The 14,223-nt window shown below is 40.4% G+C and overlaps 1 protein-coding gene across 3 annotated transcripts in view; it reads left to right on the forward strand.

The window, feature by feature from the left end:
• LOC119727662 (inositol polyphosphate-4-phosphatase type I A-like) overlaps positions 1-14,223 on the forward strand; it is a 57,800-nt gene that overhangs the window by 17,762 nt on the left and 25,815 nt on the right. For all 3 annotated transcript variants that reach the window (XM_038199653.1, XM_038199654.1, XM_038199655.1), the window contains exons 4-6: positions 1,832-2,130; positions 6,631-6,783; positions 13,827-14,066. In XM_038199653.1, the coding sequence (XP_038055581.1) occupies positions 1,992-2,130; positions 6,631-6,783; positions 13,827-14,066 (532 nt within the window). In that variant the 5' untranslated portion in view covers positions 1,832-1,991. The remainder of the gene's footprint in view (positions 1-1,831; positions 2,131-6,630; positions 6,784-13,826; positions 14,067-14,223) is intronic.

Raw genomic sequence — 14,223 nt, forward strand, 5'->3', positions numbered from 1 at the left:
ATGTGTAGCTTAGGAAACATTTCTTAATCTGAGTGGAGATCTCGCCAGTCAAACGCCATCAACCGAGCCCGGCGCTTGAGTGGTTGCGACAACTGTACCTGCATAAAGGAAGTCGTGGGTATGATCCCCGCCGGAGTCGCCTGTAGGTGGGCTGTTGGCAGCCTCAAGACCAAAGGAACACATGATATTGGCCATGCTCACAATCAATTTAGGAGCTCTGTTTTGAAACGGGGAAAAAGAGCTTATACACGTAATAAAGACAAAAAAAGTAGCCGCATCTTTCGGTTTAAAAAAAAAAGCCAGACAAGAAGTTTTATTCGCCCTAAGGTCTGGGGAGAAAAATCACGTCACGAACATTAATGTTCTCACTTGTGAAGTCAAAGAAACCAGTTCATCCATCAATATCCAAAATTGGAGGCTGAATTTGGCTTTTTGCCACATAAACCAAGGATATTGTTTATACCACAGGTAAACAGCCGACTGAAAAGTTGTCCTAAGTTGTGATTCAATCTGTGTGCAGTTCCTTTGCTAAATATTGGTGGTTTTGTTTAAAGAAAATTTAAGTGTGTTTGTTTGTATCGCAGTGCATTGGATGAAATTCAGCACAGGTTTTTAAAAAAGTTGAAATCAGTGAAAGATACACGTAGGCCAACTGGTGTCTCAAGATAAAAGGAATAAGATTGTACGTAAGGAAGTGATTGCTTTGAGTCTGACCCACTTTTTTTGGCTCGTTGGCATTTGTGACAAATTAGGTTTGACCTTCTTTTCTTTACCCAGGCCGGTTCGTTCCCGGATGGGTGGTCAGGTTTGTTTTAGCGGCTGCTTCCCCCCTGCCCCCCTTTGACTTTCACCCGTACTGGCCCCGGTTCAACTCCCACCGGGGCTGATCTTACAAGTACGGCCTTTGACTTGCCTCCCAAGAGCTTCAAGAATTAAAAACAAGAAAAGAGGCTTTGAATTGAAAGTGAGTGTGGGGGGAAACAGACTTTTTGCTTGCTGTTCTAGAAATATGCCATAAGGAAGCTGATAATTTCTATTGTACACGGAGCCAAACAACATTCATTGTGTTTTCACTCTTGACTGTACGACACTTTTTATATTTCTCATATTTTTCATAAACTTCATTTACCTGTCTTTAATAATAGACATAATTTGAGCGCCTTGAGTACCTAATTGTTGGTAGATACCGGTATGTGCGCTATATAAGACTCCGGTATTATTATTATTATTATAGCAGTGCTGTGATACATGTATAGATTTACATGTAGATTGCAAGTTCTTAAACTCTGCGGTCTCAATGCTAAGATTGCGTAAATGTCAGGCATCTGAAATTAATTTAAAAAAATTCAAAACATACCTGCAAAAATACATATTGTTCTTCTTTGGTTATTCTTCCCCCTAAAAAAAATTGTGCAATACTTGAATTTGTATGATAGCATTCATAACAGTATTAGAAATTACTGTACATTTACTTACGGTAGCAGTTACTGAAATAATGAAAGCAAACATTGAGCAGAGCTAGGCTAATTGGCAGCACACCTTCCCTAATTTTGCTTGTTTATAGACAAATGCTTCTAATTCTAGATTCCACTGTATTGCGGGGCCATCTGGGAGCTTCTTACATGTACATTGCCTTGTCTTGTTCCCAGACCTATCTTCATGAAACTGAATGGTTCTTAAATCTTGAATGCTGGTAGCACATAGCAACTGGTGAAAATGCTTGTGCTAATGAAAAAAGATGTAATACCGTGCTGCCCTACATGTGCATGTATTTCAAACAAGGTTCAGTTACTGTATGCTCATGTGCAGTTTTTCCAATCCCTTCTTCCAGGTAAGGTGTGAAAACATGACATCACCAAGTACTTGAAGTTTGCCGTAGTTTTCCCGCCAGCTACTTCCGACCCAAGACGACGGCCCTTATTGAGGAGCAGCGACTAGTCGCTGCCCCTTCACAGCATGCCCTGCTGTTCCCGTACGGCGGCAGCAGCAGCATGTTGAAAGGCGGGCGAGGGATGCGCCTGAATTGGCGGGAGTTGATGATCATCGCCGTCCAGCCTGCCAAGCTATTCTCCAAGGAAGGTCCGCTTTACATGAAGGTCACCCCTAGTGGCTGGAGAAAGAAAAGCGAAAGTAAGTCCTCAGTCCAGGATACTTAAGACTAAAGACCATTCATTAATGCATTTATGGGAAGCGAATTCAACCGACAAAACAGTTGCTGTGAAATTTACCGGTGTTGAAATGTATTCAACTTTTGTGAATTTGCAGTCTGCAAACCTTCCACCATGTCACAAATTTTGCAATGGCGTTTGCTTTCACGCTGATTTAGATACAGCTTCAAGCCGTACATTTTAAGCTTCTTCAGGCTTGAAAGCTGCTGTGCCGCAGACACGTTTGGGGACCAGGTTGTTTTTCAAAAAAAAATTATGTAAGAAACACCTCCTTAGTTAGTATTTGATTGTGAATTTGTAAAATTTTGATTGAGAAATAAAGACATGCTTGCTTAATGAAGACTTAAGCACTCGTGCTTAGGTAGTGGTTAGGGTTGTAAGCACTGATCTCTATTATAAAGACTGGATAGCTAATAAAGAGCCGCACAATGTACGAATTTGACGCCATATTGGTGAGACCGGCTGGTGATCTAAAAAGGGCAAGTTGCCGTCTTTATAGACAGCATGCTTTCTTTTGTAACGTCGCGGTTCACCTGACTTATATTTTGACCACCACCACTGACCAACTGACCAAGGTTTACTACAATTTTTCTAACGTTGTGGTTACTTTTATAATGCCGCAAATCACTTTTCCGGCGTTTTTGAAATAACAATCACTACGGAAATGTGTCCCTTTTAGAACATCATTATGTGTACGTGACCAAAATGCGCGTCAACTGTTGATACAACGCGCGCGTATTTACGCGTAGAACGTTCGTATTATGCGCGGCCATCTTCGTGAGACCGGGGGCGAATTGGTCAATATGCAAAGTCTACTGTGTGAATGTTGTATGCATATCCGCTATCCAGTCTTTATATAGAGATCAGTGGTTGTAAGGTGCACTTGGAATGCTGTACTGATGCGAAAAACCTGGTGCCTGATGCGTCATCCAGACAGCATGTCAAGATGTCACATCTGATCAGGTCATAAATCATTTGATTCACGCATATCATCAGAAACATAATGCTAGCACGTAATTCAATTTCAGGTTCTTTACCATTGTTCATACCGGCATGCAACTAATCATAGTCCTTTTCATAGGATTATACAATGGAAGCTGGCAAGTAAGATTAAGGCATTGTATGTCAAGTAGGTGTGAGAATATTCTAAGACCTGCAAGAAATGTGCCACTGATTATAGTAAGCTGGGCCTGATGTCATGGGTCTGTTTACCAATAACAAAAAATCCCCGCTTACTGTAGCAGAAAATTTTAATGCACAAATTTCCTTGATAAGTGAGGAAATTTGGCTGGTGCGATTGCGTTAATTCCGTATCTAAGGATTCTGTGCTTGCAAGGTAGCACAGAATTGACCTATCGCCGTTTGTGAGTTAGCCACGCCCCTTAGACAACCCTATGGAATTATGTACGCTAAGTTTTGTTTGTCTAAGATTTGTATGCCATTTAAATTGGAAAATATTTCACAAGCGACGTGATTCTACTGCGATAGGTTAATTTTCTGCTACCGCGGTTAGCACAGAATGGTGATCGTCAGCGTGGAATTCTGTGGTTAGCAGAGCCAAGAAATTGGGTCAAACTTTGAGTGACAGGATGCTTAACCAGTCAGTTAAGTAATGCGGGCGACAGTTAGCCTCACGTTGTTTTACGGTACTCCTAGCCGCAAGCCGGCGTAAACCACAAGCCACAGTAAACTGTGAGTTGACGTGAGCCTCTAGCCGCAGTGAGCTGCGAGCAGTTGTGATTAGCAAGCCGCAGTGCCATAACATAATATAAGCCATAAGCCGCAAGTCATTTTAAGAGTAACAAGCACCGAGTTTGAGTTTTTCTTTATTGCCCCGTTGTTTTTGCTCTTTGGTACCCTGCGAAATCTAATGGAAACTAACAATAACCAACACACAATAGACCTTAACGTAGCTCTGGAGGCCTGTTTCAGACACCATGTACTTAAACTCAAAGACCTACCGGTACAGGTACAGTATATGAAGACATTTAAAAGATACTATGAGATAGTGAAGTTTTTTTGCTGTGTCATCTGGGTCATAATGTGACCTCCACATCCTTCCCAGCCTCCTCTTAATTGGTCACACTTGCAACATTTCACCGGCACCCTGCACCCCTACCCCCTTCCCTCACTGTGAGCCAACACGAGCCGCAGATGTTCCACCCCCAAGACTCCTACATGTAGCTGTCAAGTTGGCAGCTCTCCGTATTTGTTGACATTGCACGACCCCTTTCGCATATCCCTGCCGGCCCCGGACGAGTTAAGCCCGACTGACACTGAGAGGAACAATGTCCTAATAGGCCCCTTCCCTACCCACAGACCCCCCCCCCTCCCCCAGCGCGGCTTCCCCAGGAAAAGACAATGCAAAGCAGACGGGGATGGGACAGAGAGGGGAGAGGGGAGGGGGAATGACTTGTAGGGCAAAACACTGCCAAAGAAAGAAATACCTTATTCTAAGTGTGAACACTGTATAATACGCTGAATTTGATTGGAAATTTCTGGTAATAAAAGCAAGGATTCCAAAATCAGTCTTTTGGACTGCGAGCTACTTGTACTTTAGCTGAAAAGGAAAGAACCCTCGAAGAAGAAGCTGTGATAAATTGTTCAGTTTCAGAAGAGAAGGGAAATATTCTTACAGATTTCCTGACAACTCCTGGATTAAGGTAGCCAGGCGAGAATATGAAGTTTGCTTGTTGGCAGAGTTTTTAACAAAATGATATAGAATTCACTAAAGTGGGATGTGAACCCTGGATTGCTGCCAAACTTTTTAAGTTCTCGTCCAACTGAGCTAACCAGCCCTGTCTAGGTTCTCTCCCAAACGGTCAGTATCTCTGCATGTTCTAGTGTACCCCTGAAAATATTAAAACCGCGGTATCATAGGGGCCGACAACGAACAAGCAAAGGCAGATTTTGGAGATCCAGGCCATTTATTGCAGACATGTTTTTAAAGAACTGCCTGTTTTAGAAAATACTCTGTTCCCACAGTGAACAGTTTGGTAATTCAAAAAAAAGAAGAAGTCATTTCTTTAAACCTAAGCCAACTGCAGCTCTTTCCTGCGTTAAAAACTGACGCATAATTGTATGTATGTAAACGCGTTTATTACTCTCACTACAGTGGGTTGCCTTTCTGACGCTACCGCAAGAAAATCGAATTTCACTCTTGACCCGAAAGTTGCCTAAATTTGAACTTGGGCTGAAACCACGCTGCGTACTTGCCATGCCCGATTGGCACTAGGAACATTACTCCGCATTATTTCTTTTGGGAAGGCACGTCCTGGTCCGAAATAAGGGGGAATCCCCAAGAGGGGGTAGATTCGTGGCTTTTTATAGGCCGACCGGCTATATATAGCGGATATCTAGTATCCATGCTAACTTTTCCTTCCCTTATGTGAGTGTGAATTTCCTGTGGGCTAGACGTGCATGTCAGAGAAGATTCGGTAAGAATGGAACATAGAAACGACTCTGAAGTAACGGGTACATGCAGTCGACACAAAATGAGTGAATATATTTGCATCTTGGCCAAAAATTTGTGTCAAACAACTAATTGAATTAAAATTGTGCCTACCACTGACAAACAGGGTTGTGTATATATGCCTGAGGGCTGACTAGAATGAGTAGGGATTATAAGCCTGCTGGTCAGGGGTAACAATATCATCAAGTGTTGTGATTCTTTGGGAAAAGTCCTCGTAAATCCCAAAGAATCAGGTAGGGACTGAAACATTGGGGTCACAGGGGCAGAAAGCAAGGAAAGCATGACTGCACCAACCTGATTAAACAAAAAAATGACAATACATGAATTTCAATACCATACTAACAAATAAATCGGTGATTGTTTTAAAATAAGCCAGTTTGGTATTCCAACTGAGCATACGTGTGCACATTAAAATTTGACGATTTTTCTTTCGGGATAAACATTTCATTCATGCGTGCAAAAGCATAGCGGGGTACCAGCAAAATTAAAGAGATTGTCGTGTTCTGAAGTAACAGTTTTCAAAAAACATTTGGGCAGTGAAGTGTTTTTAGGTGTCTGGTTTGTCCAAACTTTCTTGCTAACGAAAGTTTCTATCTCATTTAGATTGCATGAAAAATTACACAGAATGCAGATTTGGTTACTCCTCCATAGCCTTGTGTGCATTTATCTGCCACTTTCCTCCCGAAAAAAAATTGATAGATGCACAAATAACAGAATGCACAAAGTGGAAGAGATCATAGGAATCGATGAATTACATATACTGGGAATCAAAGTAACAGAGTACAGAAATGAAAAGGACACGTGCAATGCTTACACGTAGATCTTTTATTATTCTGGTCCAAATAATATGACTTATTTACACTCTTACTGCCAAAGAAAGCGACATATACCTCATATACAATTCTACATGTATGTACACATATCCCGGTACTCAGATTTTGACAAAAACAAAGTTTAAAATCTGGGGTTTTTTTTTACATCTCCTTCCAGCTTACAGTGAGAGATGGTGCCGTCTGCGGGGCAACCTCCTCTTCTACTTCAAAGGTCGCGACCTCTTGTCTGAGCCCCAGGGGGTCGTGGTCCTGGAACAGTGCTTCATCAAGGAAGAATACGGCGAGATCCAGTCCTTTGCCTTCTGTGTCGGTGAGTTGATTTTTGGTCTATGACTGTGACTTTCTGCCATTGGTATGCCATTGCTTCTGGCCAAAGCCACAACAAAAAGACCGAATTGGCATAGTCAATTTTTTTTGTTTAATGAATGATAAACTAGGTTAGCATCAGCTTTGAAATGAAAACCCAGTACAGTATGTAAGAGCACAAGTAATCTAGTCCAGAGGGTACAAGTTTGAATTCTTATCACATCAACTTAAGTTATGAAAAGAAAAAAAACTCCATTTGGAGGGTTATTTGTACATGTACACAGCTGTTAAATACACTGCTATGAATAAATACATGTCAATTAAAGTGGAAAAACCAGCGTCCTCTAGTTACAGCGTTTGTAGTGTCCTGAGCAGATAACTAGAGCTTTAAAAAATTAATTTGCCAAGAATGTTTTGGCTTTTTATGGGGAACCAATCAAAAGGGGTTTTACATTACGAAAACATGTAGCCAGTAATTCCTATTTTTGATGTATGCACTGAATGGTGTGCAATGGTTTTAGTTGAATCTGCATATTTGCTGTTTATTTGCATCATGAAAATATGAATGTTTTTGTGATGGTTCTGTGGTTTTACTAGTTTATTTGGTTTGCTCTGGTACCGGTACAGCCACTCTCCTTGGGGAGGGGTGTGGTTAGAAGATGGGGGCGGGTGCATGAGTAGTCCTGAATGTACTTCCGTTGGAACATTTAGAAATCGTTCCATGGTCGCTAAGCTGAAATTGTTGTTAAGTTGGAGAAGTTGGTTCTGGATTTGTATGCTTTGATTTGACAGTTTAGAAATGGAAGATCTGCTATTCAACCAGGATTTGAAACAGAGACCACAACATTGTTCAGTTGTTTAAATGTCTTCCTTTAAATTAGTGTTTAATTTCTTTCCTAACATTTTTTTGGGGAAATTTCACACTGTTAAATTCTAAAACCTTGGAAAAAAGAGTGCTCATTAGTTTGGGGTATCTGTGAGAAAAAAACCCAGTAAACTGTAAGCAAATTTAGTAATGTATTAACAATACTTTTTTTCTAAAGTGCATGAACTTTCCACACTTTTGCCTTCCTTGACTTGCTGATGCTTCACATTTGTAGTAGCTTCAAAAGATGTTACTCGATGTTTCCTGGGTTCCAAGAATGCGACTGAACCCCAGGAACTAATGTGATTTCAAATTCTAGAACTAGAATTAGCTCGCTACCAAAAGAGAGTTCTGATTTGATTTGAAGCCAGCAGATGACAGCATCAAATTTCCCGTCGCCGTGCATGACATGCTGTATCTAGGGATTAACTTACCAGTACCTCGCATCATGTAAAGGGTTTCCTTAATCAAGTTTGGCTGACACCCAATGAGAAAAAGCTTCACAGGATAATCCGGAAATAAAACCACAAAAACAATTATTAAAACTGTAGGTGATGAACACTGAATACACCCGAAGGCCAAAATTGGTGAATGCATCAACAAATGTCCAGTGGTTTTGACCTTCAGGGGAAAAAATTAAACAATTTAACTTCCTTTTAATACAAAGGATGTTACGTTTCCTACCACAATTTCAATGACTTCACACACAACACCTGTCATGCGTAAATTGTTTGGTGTACCTGTATCGTATGGCTAGTTAAATTTTTAAATTTCAGTCAGTACATCCTAACACTAAAATCAGTGAGTTATTTATGCGTGATTAACATTCCCTCCTTGTACTACTATCAAGGTTAAGATTGGGGAAACGTAAAAACAAATCCACGAGATAATTGACAGAGGGTGTCAATGGTATAGTCCATCATTTGTAAGTTGTGCATTTTGTTCGTTTGAAGCAACAAAAGTGCTCAAAATCTAAAGAAGGGTGCTGAACAACTAACCTGATGAAGTTTCAGCTCAGCTTCGGCTGTATATTTTGAGAAAAACAACATTCTAGGATAGTCGTGATTTGAAATCAAAAGTTGCTGAATCATGTTTTGAATTGGGCCTGAATTCAGCGTCCGAGACACGTTCTCACTAGCCGATTGCAGCTTTGCGATGTCACGCACTGATCCAATGAATTATAGCAGCCGCGTGCATGTGTGCGTCGTGTCAACGCTTGCATGCGCTTCGCTGAATAAAAAAACAAACTACTAGTGGAAATTTCCAACGGTGCTTCTTAAGATGCACCGTTGGAAAAACCTTCTTTCGTTGATTTCTTTAAAATGAGAGCATGCCAGAAAGAATAATTACACAGGGAGTTTAGTCCCCTTACTATCTTTCAACCAAGTATGTTTTTCAACGGTAATTACGCCAGTTACTTTCTGGATAGCTGCCAATGATGGACTCGGGCATTCAGGGCCACCGGGAGCCCTAGAATAACGTACATGTAGGGTCGGTGGTATAGGGTCGTATTTACCTAAAGGCACCTCTTCAAATATCCATTTTTTGTGTTTTATAGAAACATTCAAAACAAACTCTTAAAAAAATCCTCATATCAGGAAAATTGTGACCAAATTCCGAAAATCCTGAAATCTCGAAAACAAATCTCACCCCTGATCATTAATTGTACCAGGAGTGAAAGGTCAACACATACAGGAAAAGGAAATGCGAAACCGAGAGTTATATAAAACAAGTGGAGGCAACGAACAAAACAGTTAATTGCCGAATGGTCGTGGGAGGAAACATCCTGTGTACAGTGCAATGTTATGAATATATATACAACACGTAGGGATTTTGTAAACCTTGTAGAAACTTGTGGTCACACATGTAGGACATGTGGTCAGAGTTGCTCAGGTGCAACGTATGCGTCGTAGGTTATGTGTATGTTGCACAAAACCAGAAACACGGACATTACTTGGATAGTTGTGAAGGAAACGTTTTTTAGACCGAGGCACAGGTGAGTGGTGTACCGGTACAAGTCTCAAATTGCATGTAGGTGTAGATTTATTTCCATTTTGGTTTTTAGGCCCCCCCAAAAAAATATTCGGTCTCTGGTCAGACCAAAGTTCCAGAATTGACGCAGCAACGCGGCTTTTTTTGTTTTGTTTTTGTTTTGCTTTTTTTCTTCTTCAAGCTTGGATTGTACCGACAAGGTGGGATACTATTTTGCTTTTTTGGTGTCCTCATGTACATTGGTGTCCTCCATAATTTGCTTTGGTGCTTTCGATCATTTGCCTTGGAGCAATTTCCCATTCTTTGGTGCTCTTTGGTAAAAAAAAAATGAGGAGGTGCAGCAATAGAGGGCGCTGTTGGAGCTACCGCGGAACATTTTGGAAAAAAAAAGATTGACGCGCATGATTAAAATCGACGTGCGCACTGACCAGAGACCGACTTATTTTTTTTTTTGCCTTTAGGTAGAGCATGGGTAGAGTAGCTCATTTGCAACTATCCAAAATGTAACTGTCAAAATTATTGTTCAAAAACTTACTTGGTTTAAAGATGGAGATGGCAATAAACTCCCTGTGAAATTATTCCTTCTGGCATGCTGTCATTTTGAAAAAACTATAAAAGAAGGCCATTTCCAAAGATGCGTCAAGTGTCCCATTTTGGGAAATTTCTGTGGACCATTACTTGTTGGTTTGTCATTTGGCTAATTTGAATGGGTGTGCGCAAGCATTGATGCGACCACACGCGCGCATGGTGGCTCTTTATTTTTGGTTGAAAATTGTGTAGCTGCAATTGTCTGAATGAGAAAGTGTCCCGGATGCTGATTTTGGCGCAGTTCAAAACGAGACTCGGCAACTTTTGAATTGAAATGGGATCCTAGAATATTGATTTCTTGGAATACAGCATTCACAGAGCTAAAACTTCATCAGGTTAGTTGTTTTAGTTGTTAAGCACCTGTCTTTAAATTTTGAGCACTTTTGTTACTTCAAACGAAAAAGATGCACAAATGACAAATGATCTACCCTACCTTTATATGAAAATCAGTGTTTCCTGATTAAAAATTAAAAAATTCCTTGTATTTTTATATTACACTGCACAGTGGAATATTTTAGCATTTTTGGGCCAGCAGTTCAAGTGATAAATATTCACAAAAAAATTGTTATTGAAAGTAATTTTTTAACTAATGAAATTACTTTACTGGAGAACTACAATGTATGCGTCTGCTGAAAAGGTGTTTACATGTACATTGTAGAGTGCCTTGCGTGAATGTTGTTAATGTTGTTAATGTTTTTTTTTTTTTAAATAGGAGAACATTTTCAGGGTTGATCTATTCTTGAGAAAGTTGCTTACTTTTGGCTTTGTGTGCTTCTATTGTAGTTGGCATTTGAGGAGCTAAATTTGGATCTCTTTTTCCTGTGGATGTGAAAATAAAACACATTTTTGTGACGTCAACAATTTACGTTCACTTTCAATAATTGTTTCGCAGTGTGACCCTTGACAAAAAACGTGCTTCACTATCGCATCTGCGTTCACTATGACCCATCCGTCACCACTGCTTTGGTTTCTGTCTTATTTTGCATTTCTAAAAATTCCGCTGGTACTTGCGTAATCACAGAGTGGTTGTGGATGATCACTTTTAGTTTTGTTCAATCGCAGTAATCATTCAACATGTTTGAGATTGTTTCTGTATTGTGTGGGAAGTCCCCATACCGGTTTTACTCGGGATGCCCCGCTTAGTTTGACTTTGTTTAAAAAAAAAAAAAACAAGTGATTTTTTTGGTTTTGTTTTTCAACTGCAACATCAGTTATGAAACTGGTTTTTTTTGTCAATAACGTACAACTGTACACGCTTTACTCAAAACACAAAACAGTGTTTCAGTTTCATTTAATATCTCATAAAGAATCATCTTTTTTTGTGTGGGCGAACTTCAGGAACTTTATATCCACTTTGTCCATCTTGACCCTGTGCCCAGTGTGATGCAAGCATATTGCTGGGCAAAAAGCCAATTTCTCACTCATGGTAAAATAACTTTCACCACATTTTAAGTAGTACATGTACATTATTATATCTGAGATTTATCAAATTGGACATGGATGTAATTTGACCACATCACACTGGTTTGTAAATTAATGTCTCAAACTGTGTTATATACTGTCACAGGCTTTCATGTTTTAGAAACTGTATTTACAACCTGGTTTATTCAATCTTATTTATCAGAAAGACTTTATATAAACTTTCTAACAATCTATATACCGTGTTATAACCATGTCCTAAACTTCCTAAATATGCCCCCCCCCCCAAAAAAAGCTTCACTGTACATTGTTTTTTTGTCTTCAAGACAGAAACCTTACATTATCAAAGTCTCGGCTACTTAGCTTTTACTTCTTGCTCCTATCATGCCTACCGGTATGTTTCGATAAGAAAACCCCTCACCGTCTAACTGAGCCTCTTTATGCTGGTTGAGTCTCTGTTCGAGAGACAAGTAAAGATGGCGGTGAGTATTGATGTATTGATGTACTGTATTTAACTTCGGTTTACAAAGTCATTTCCACAAGCCGTTCCAAAGATATCCCACGCCAAGTATCGTGTGCTTTGTTTTCAAATTTAACTTCTACATTTTGTATTTTTGGAACCCAGAAACTAGGTCACCCTCTGCCTTTCCTGGTGTGTCTGTGGCAATTAGGTTCCTGGGTACCGTTATCCTAAACAGTTGTAGGAGTGGGCACCCATGGAGCCCCAAAACCTCAACAGGGGGAACACCAACTGGGGATACTCATGAGTCAAACCATGGTGTTGACAGGTCTTGTACAGTCCTGTAGTTTTTACTTTCTGTGTTCCCTGAACATTTGTGTGCAAGGCTCAACTCCCATCCCATCACACCCAGTCCCCCCAAAAAGGAAAGCAACCGCACAGAATTTACACAAAACATTAGAATACACTGTTTGCCAATTCCTATTATCTTCAAGTAAACTTGAACCTCGATCCTGATTGGTCGATCCATGGCAACAAGCCGTGCTACATGAACATATAACTATGTAGCACAGCCACTATCCATACCACACTCCACGTATTGCGCTATTCTAAGATTAGCACAACATTCCGTACAACACGCACGTGTAATACGATAACCGCTGAAAATTTTATGTACAGCGTGCATGCTCCATCTTTACTGCGCGTCAAGTTTGCTTGAAGATAAATTCGTTGTCCCACTCGCGCGCGTGGAACATGGAAAATCCACACGACATTATTCCGTGTTCGCGCCTGTGGGATTTATAACTAATATTGTTCAATCCAAAAAAATTCAAATTTATGACAGCAAATGGTCCTGTTAATGATTTGAGAGCTACATTTAAACAAACTTGCGGTACCCGGTAGTTGTAGTATTTATATTTCTTGGGTTCCTGTTATGGAAAACTTACACAGCTTTCATAACTACTTGAGTAAACAAAAAGCCAATATTGTATAGTTTGGGGACAATATTTTTGTTCTGTATTGACTGTAGAGCTGTTATGTGTAGCTTTGAGTTTTTAGTATCAATAGAACAAACCCTGCAGGTTCGGAAGTCCAGCTTCCCTCTAGAATATGTATTTATTTGTGAAAATTGTGAACTTTTGGCCTTTTTGTAACTCCAGGAAAGAGACACTTTGTATTATATGGTCGGTCATACGTGGAGCATTTGGCAGTTCAGAGATGTTTTTTTACAGTCCCTTGGAATGAACAAGGAAGAAACAGGTCTCTAGGAAGACATTTTGAACATGTGGACACTCTACATGTTTCTAGTTTGTGTTGGCTGTAATATTTGGGTCAAGCTTTACCAAAGACCGGGAAGTATTTACAGTGTACGCCAGCATTTCTGTCAGAATCATTAGGTAATCTGTGATTTCGTTGTCATGATTTCTTGCCGTTTCAAAACAGCGAATCCTGCTTGGGGAATTGTTCTGGTGATCACAGACGCTGTGCTCCACAATCATTCTAAAGCCATAGCACAAACATTTACGTACTTTGTCGGCATTCGTCATACACAGACGGTTTAGCAGGAACCAGCTTGCATAAAACAAACTGTGTCAAATTTTTTTCTGAAATCTGGAGGAAAAAACCTGCAAATTTCTTGACTATAACAGACTTGTAAACATGTACTGTGAGCAAATGAAGCACTAAACGTACTTCTGGTGATGTTATCTTTCATCAAATGCAGAGTACATCGGTGAGGAGCACAACCAGTATTTCGCAGCACACTCGGCCGAGCTACGCGACGAGTGGGTGGCGCTCTTGCAGTCGGCCAGTTACGAGAACCTACGCAGCCAGCTGCAGAGTCTACGCTTGCAGCTGATGGCTAGGACGGGACAGGACCCTATCGACGAGGAGCGACACGGTGTCTTGGGTCGGACAGACCCCGGCGATTCAGTGACGGAACCCATCCTGGAGATGTCTATATGTAAGTACATCTTATGTACTCGCCAATTAACTGATGTATTAAGTTTTGACAAACCAAATACTTGATTGAGCAACCCAAGTGTCCAAAAAATGTGGCATTAAAGCACCGCTCATGTTGTTGTCCATGTGTTCAGTGGGTGGGCTTACCTAACCCTAAT

The sequence above is a fragment of the Patiria miniata genome, unplaced genomic scaffold (assembly GCF_015706575.1).
Source record: "Patiria miniata isolate m_02_andy unplaced genomic scaffold, ASM1570657v1 HiC_scaffold_20, whole genome shotgun sequence".
Classification (NCBI taxonomy): Eukaryota; Metazoa; Echinodermata; class Asteroidea; order Valvatida; family Asterinidae; genus Patiria; species Patiria miniata.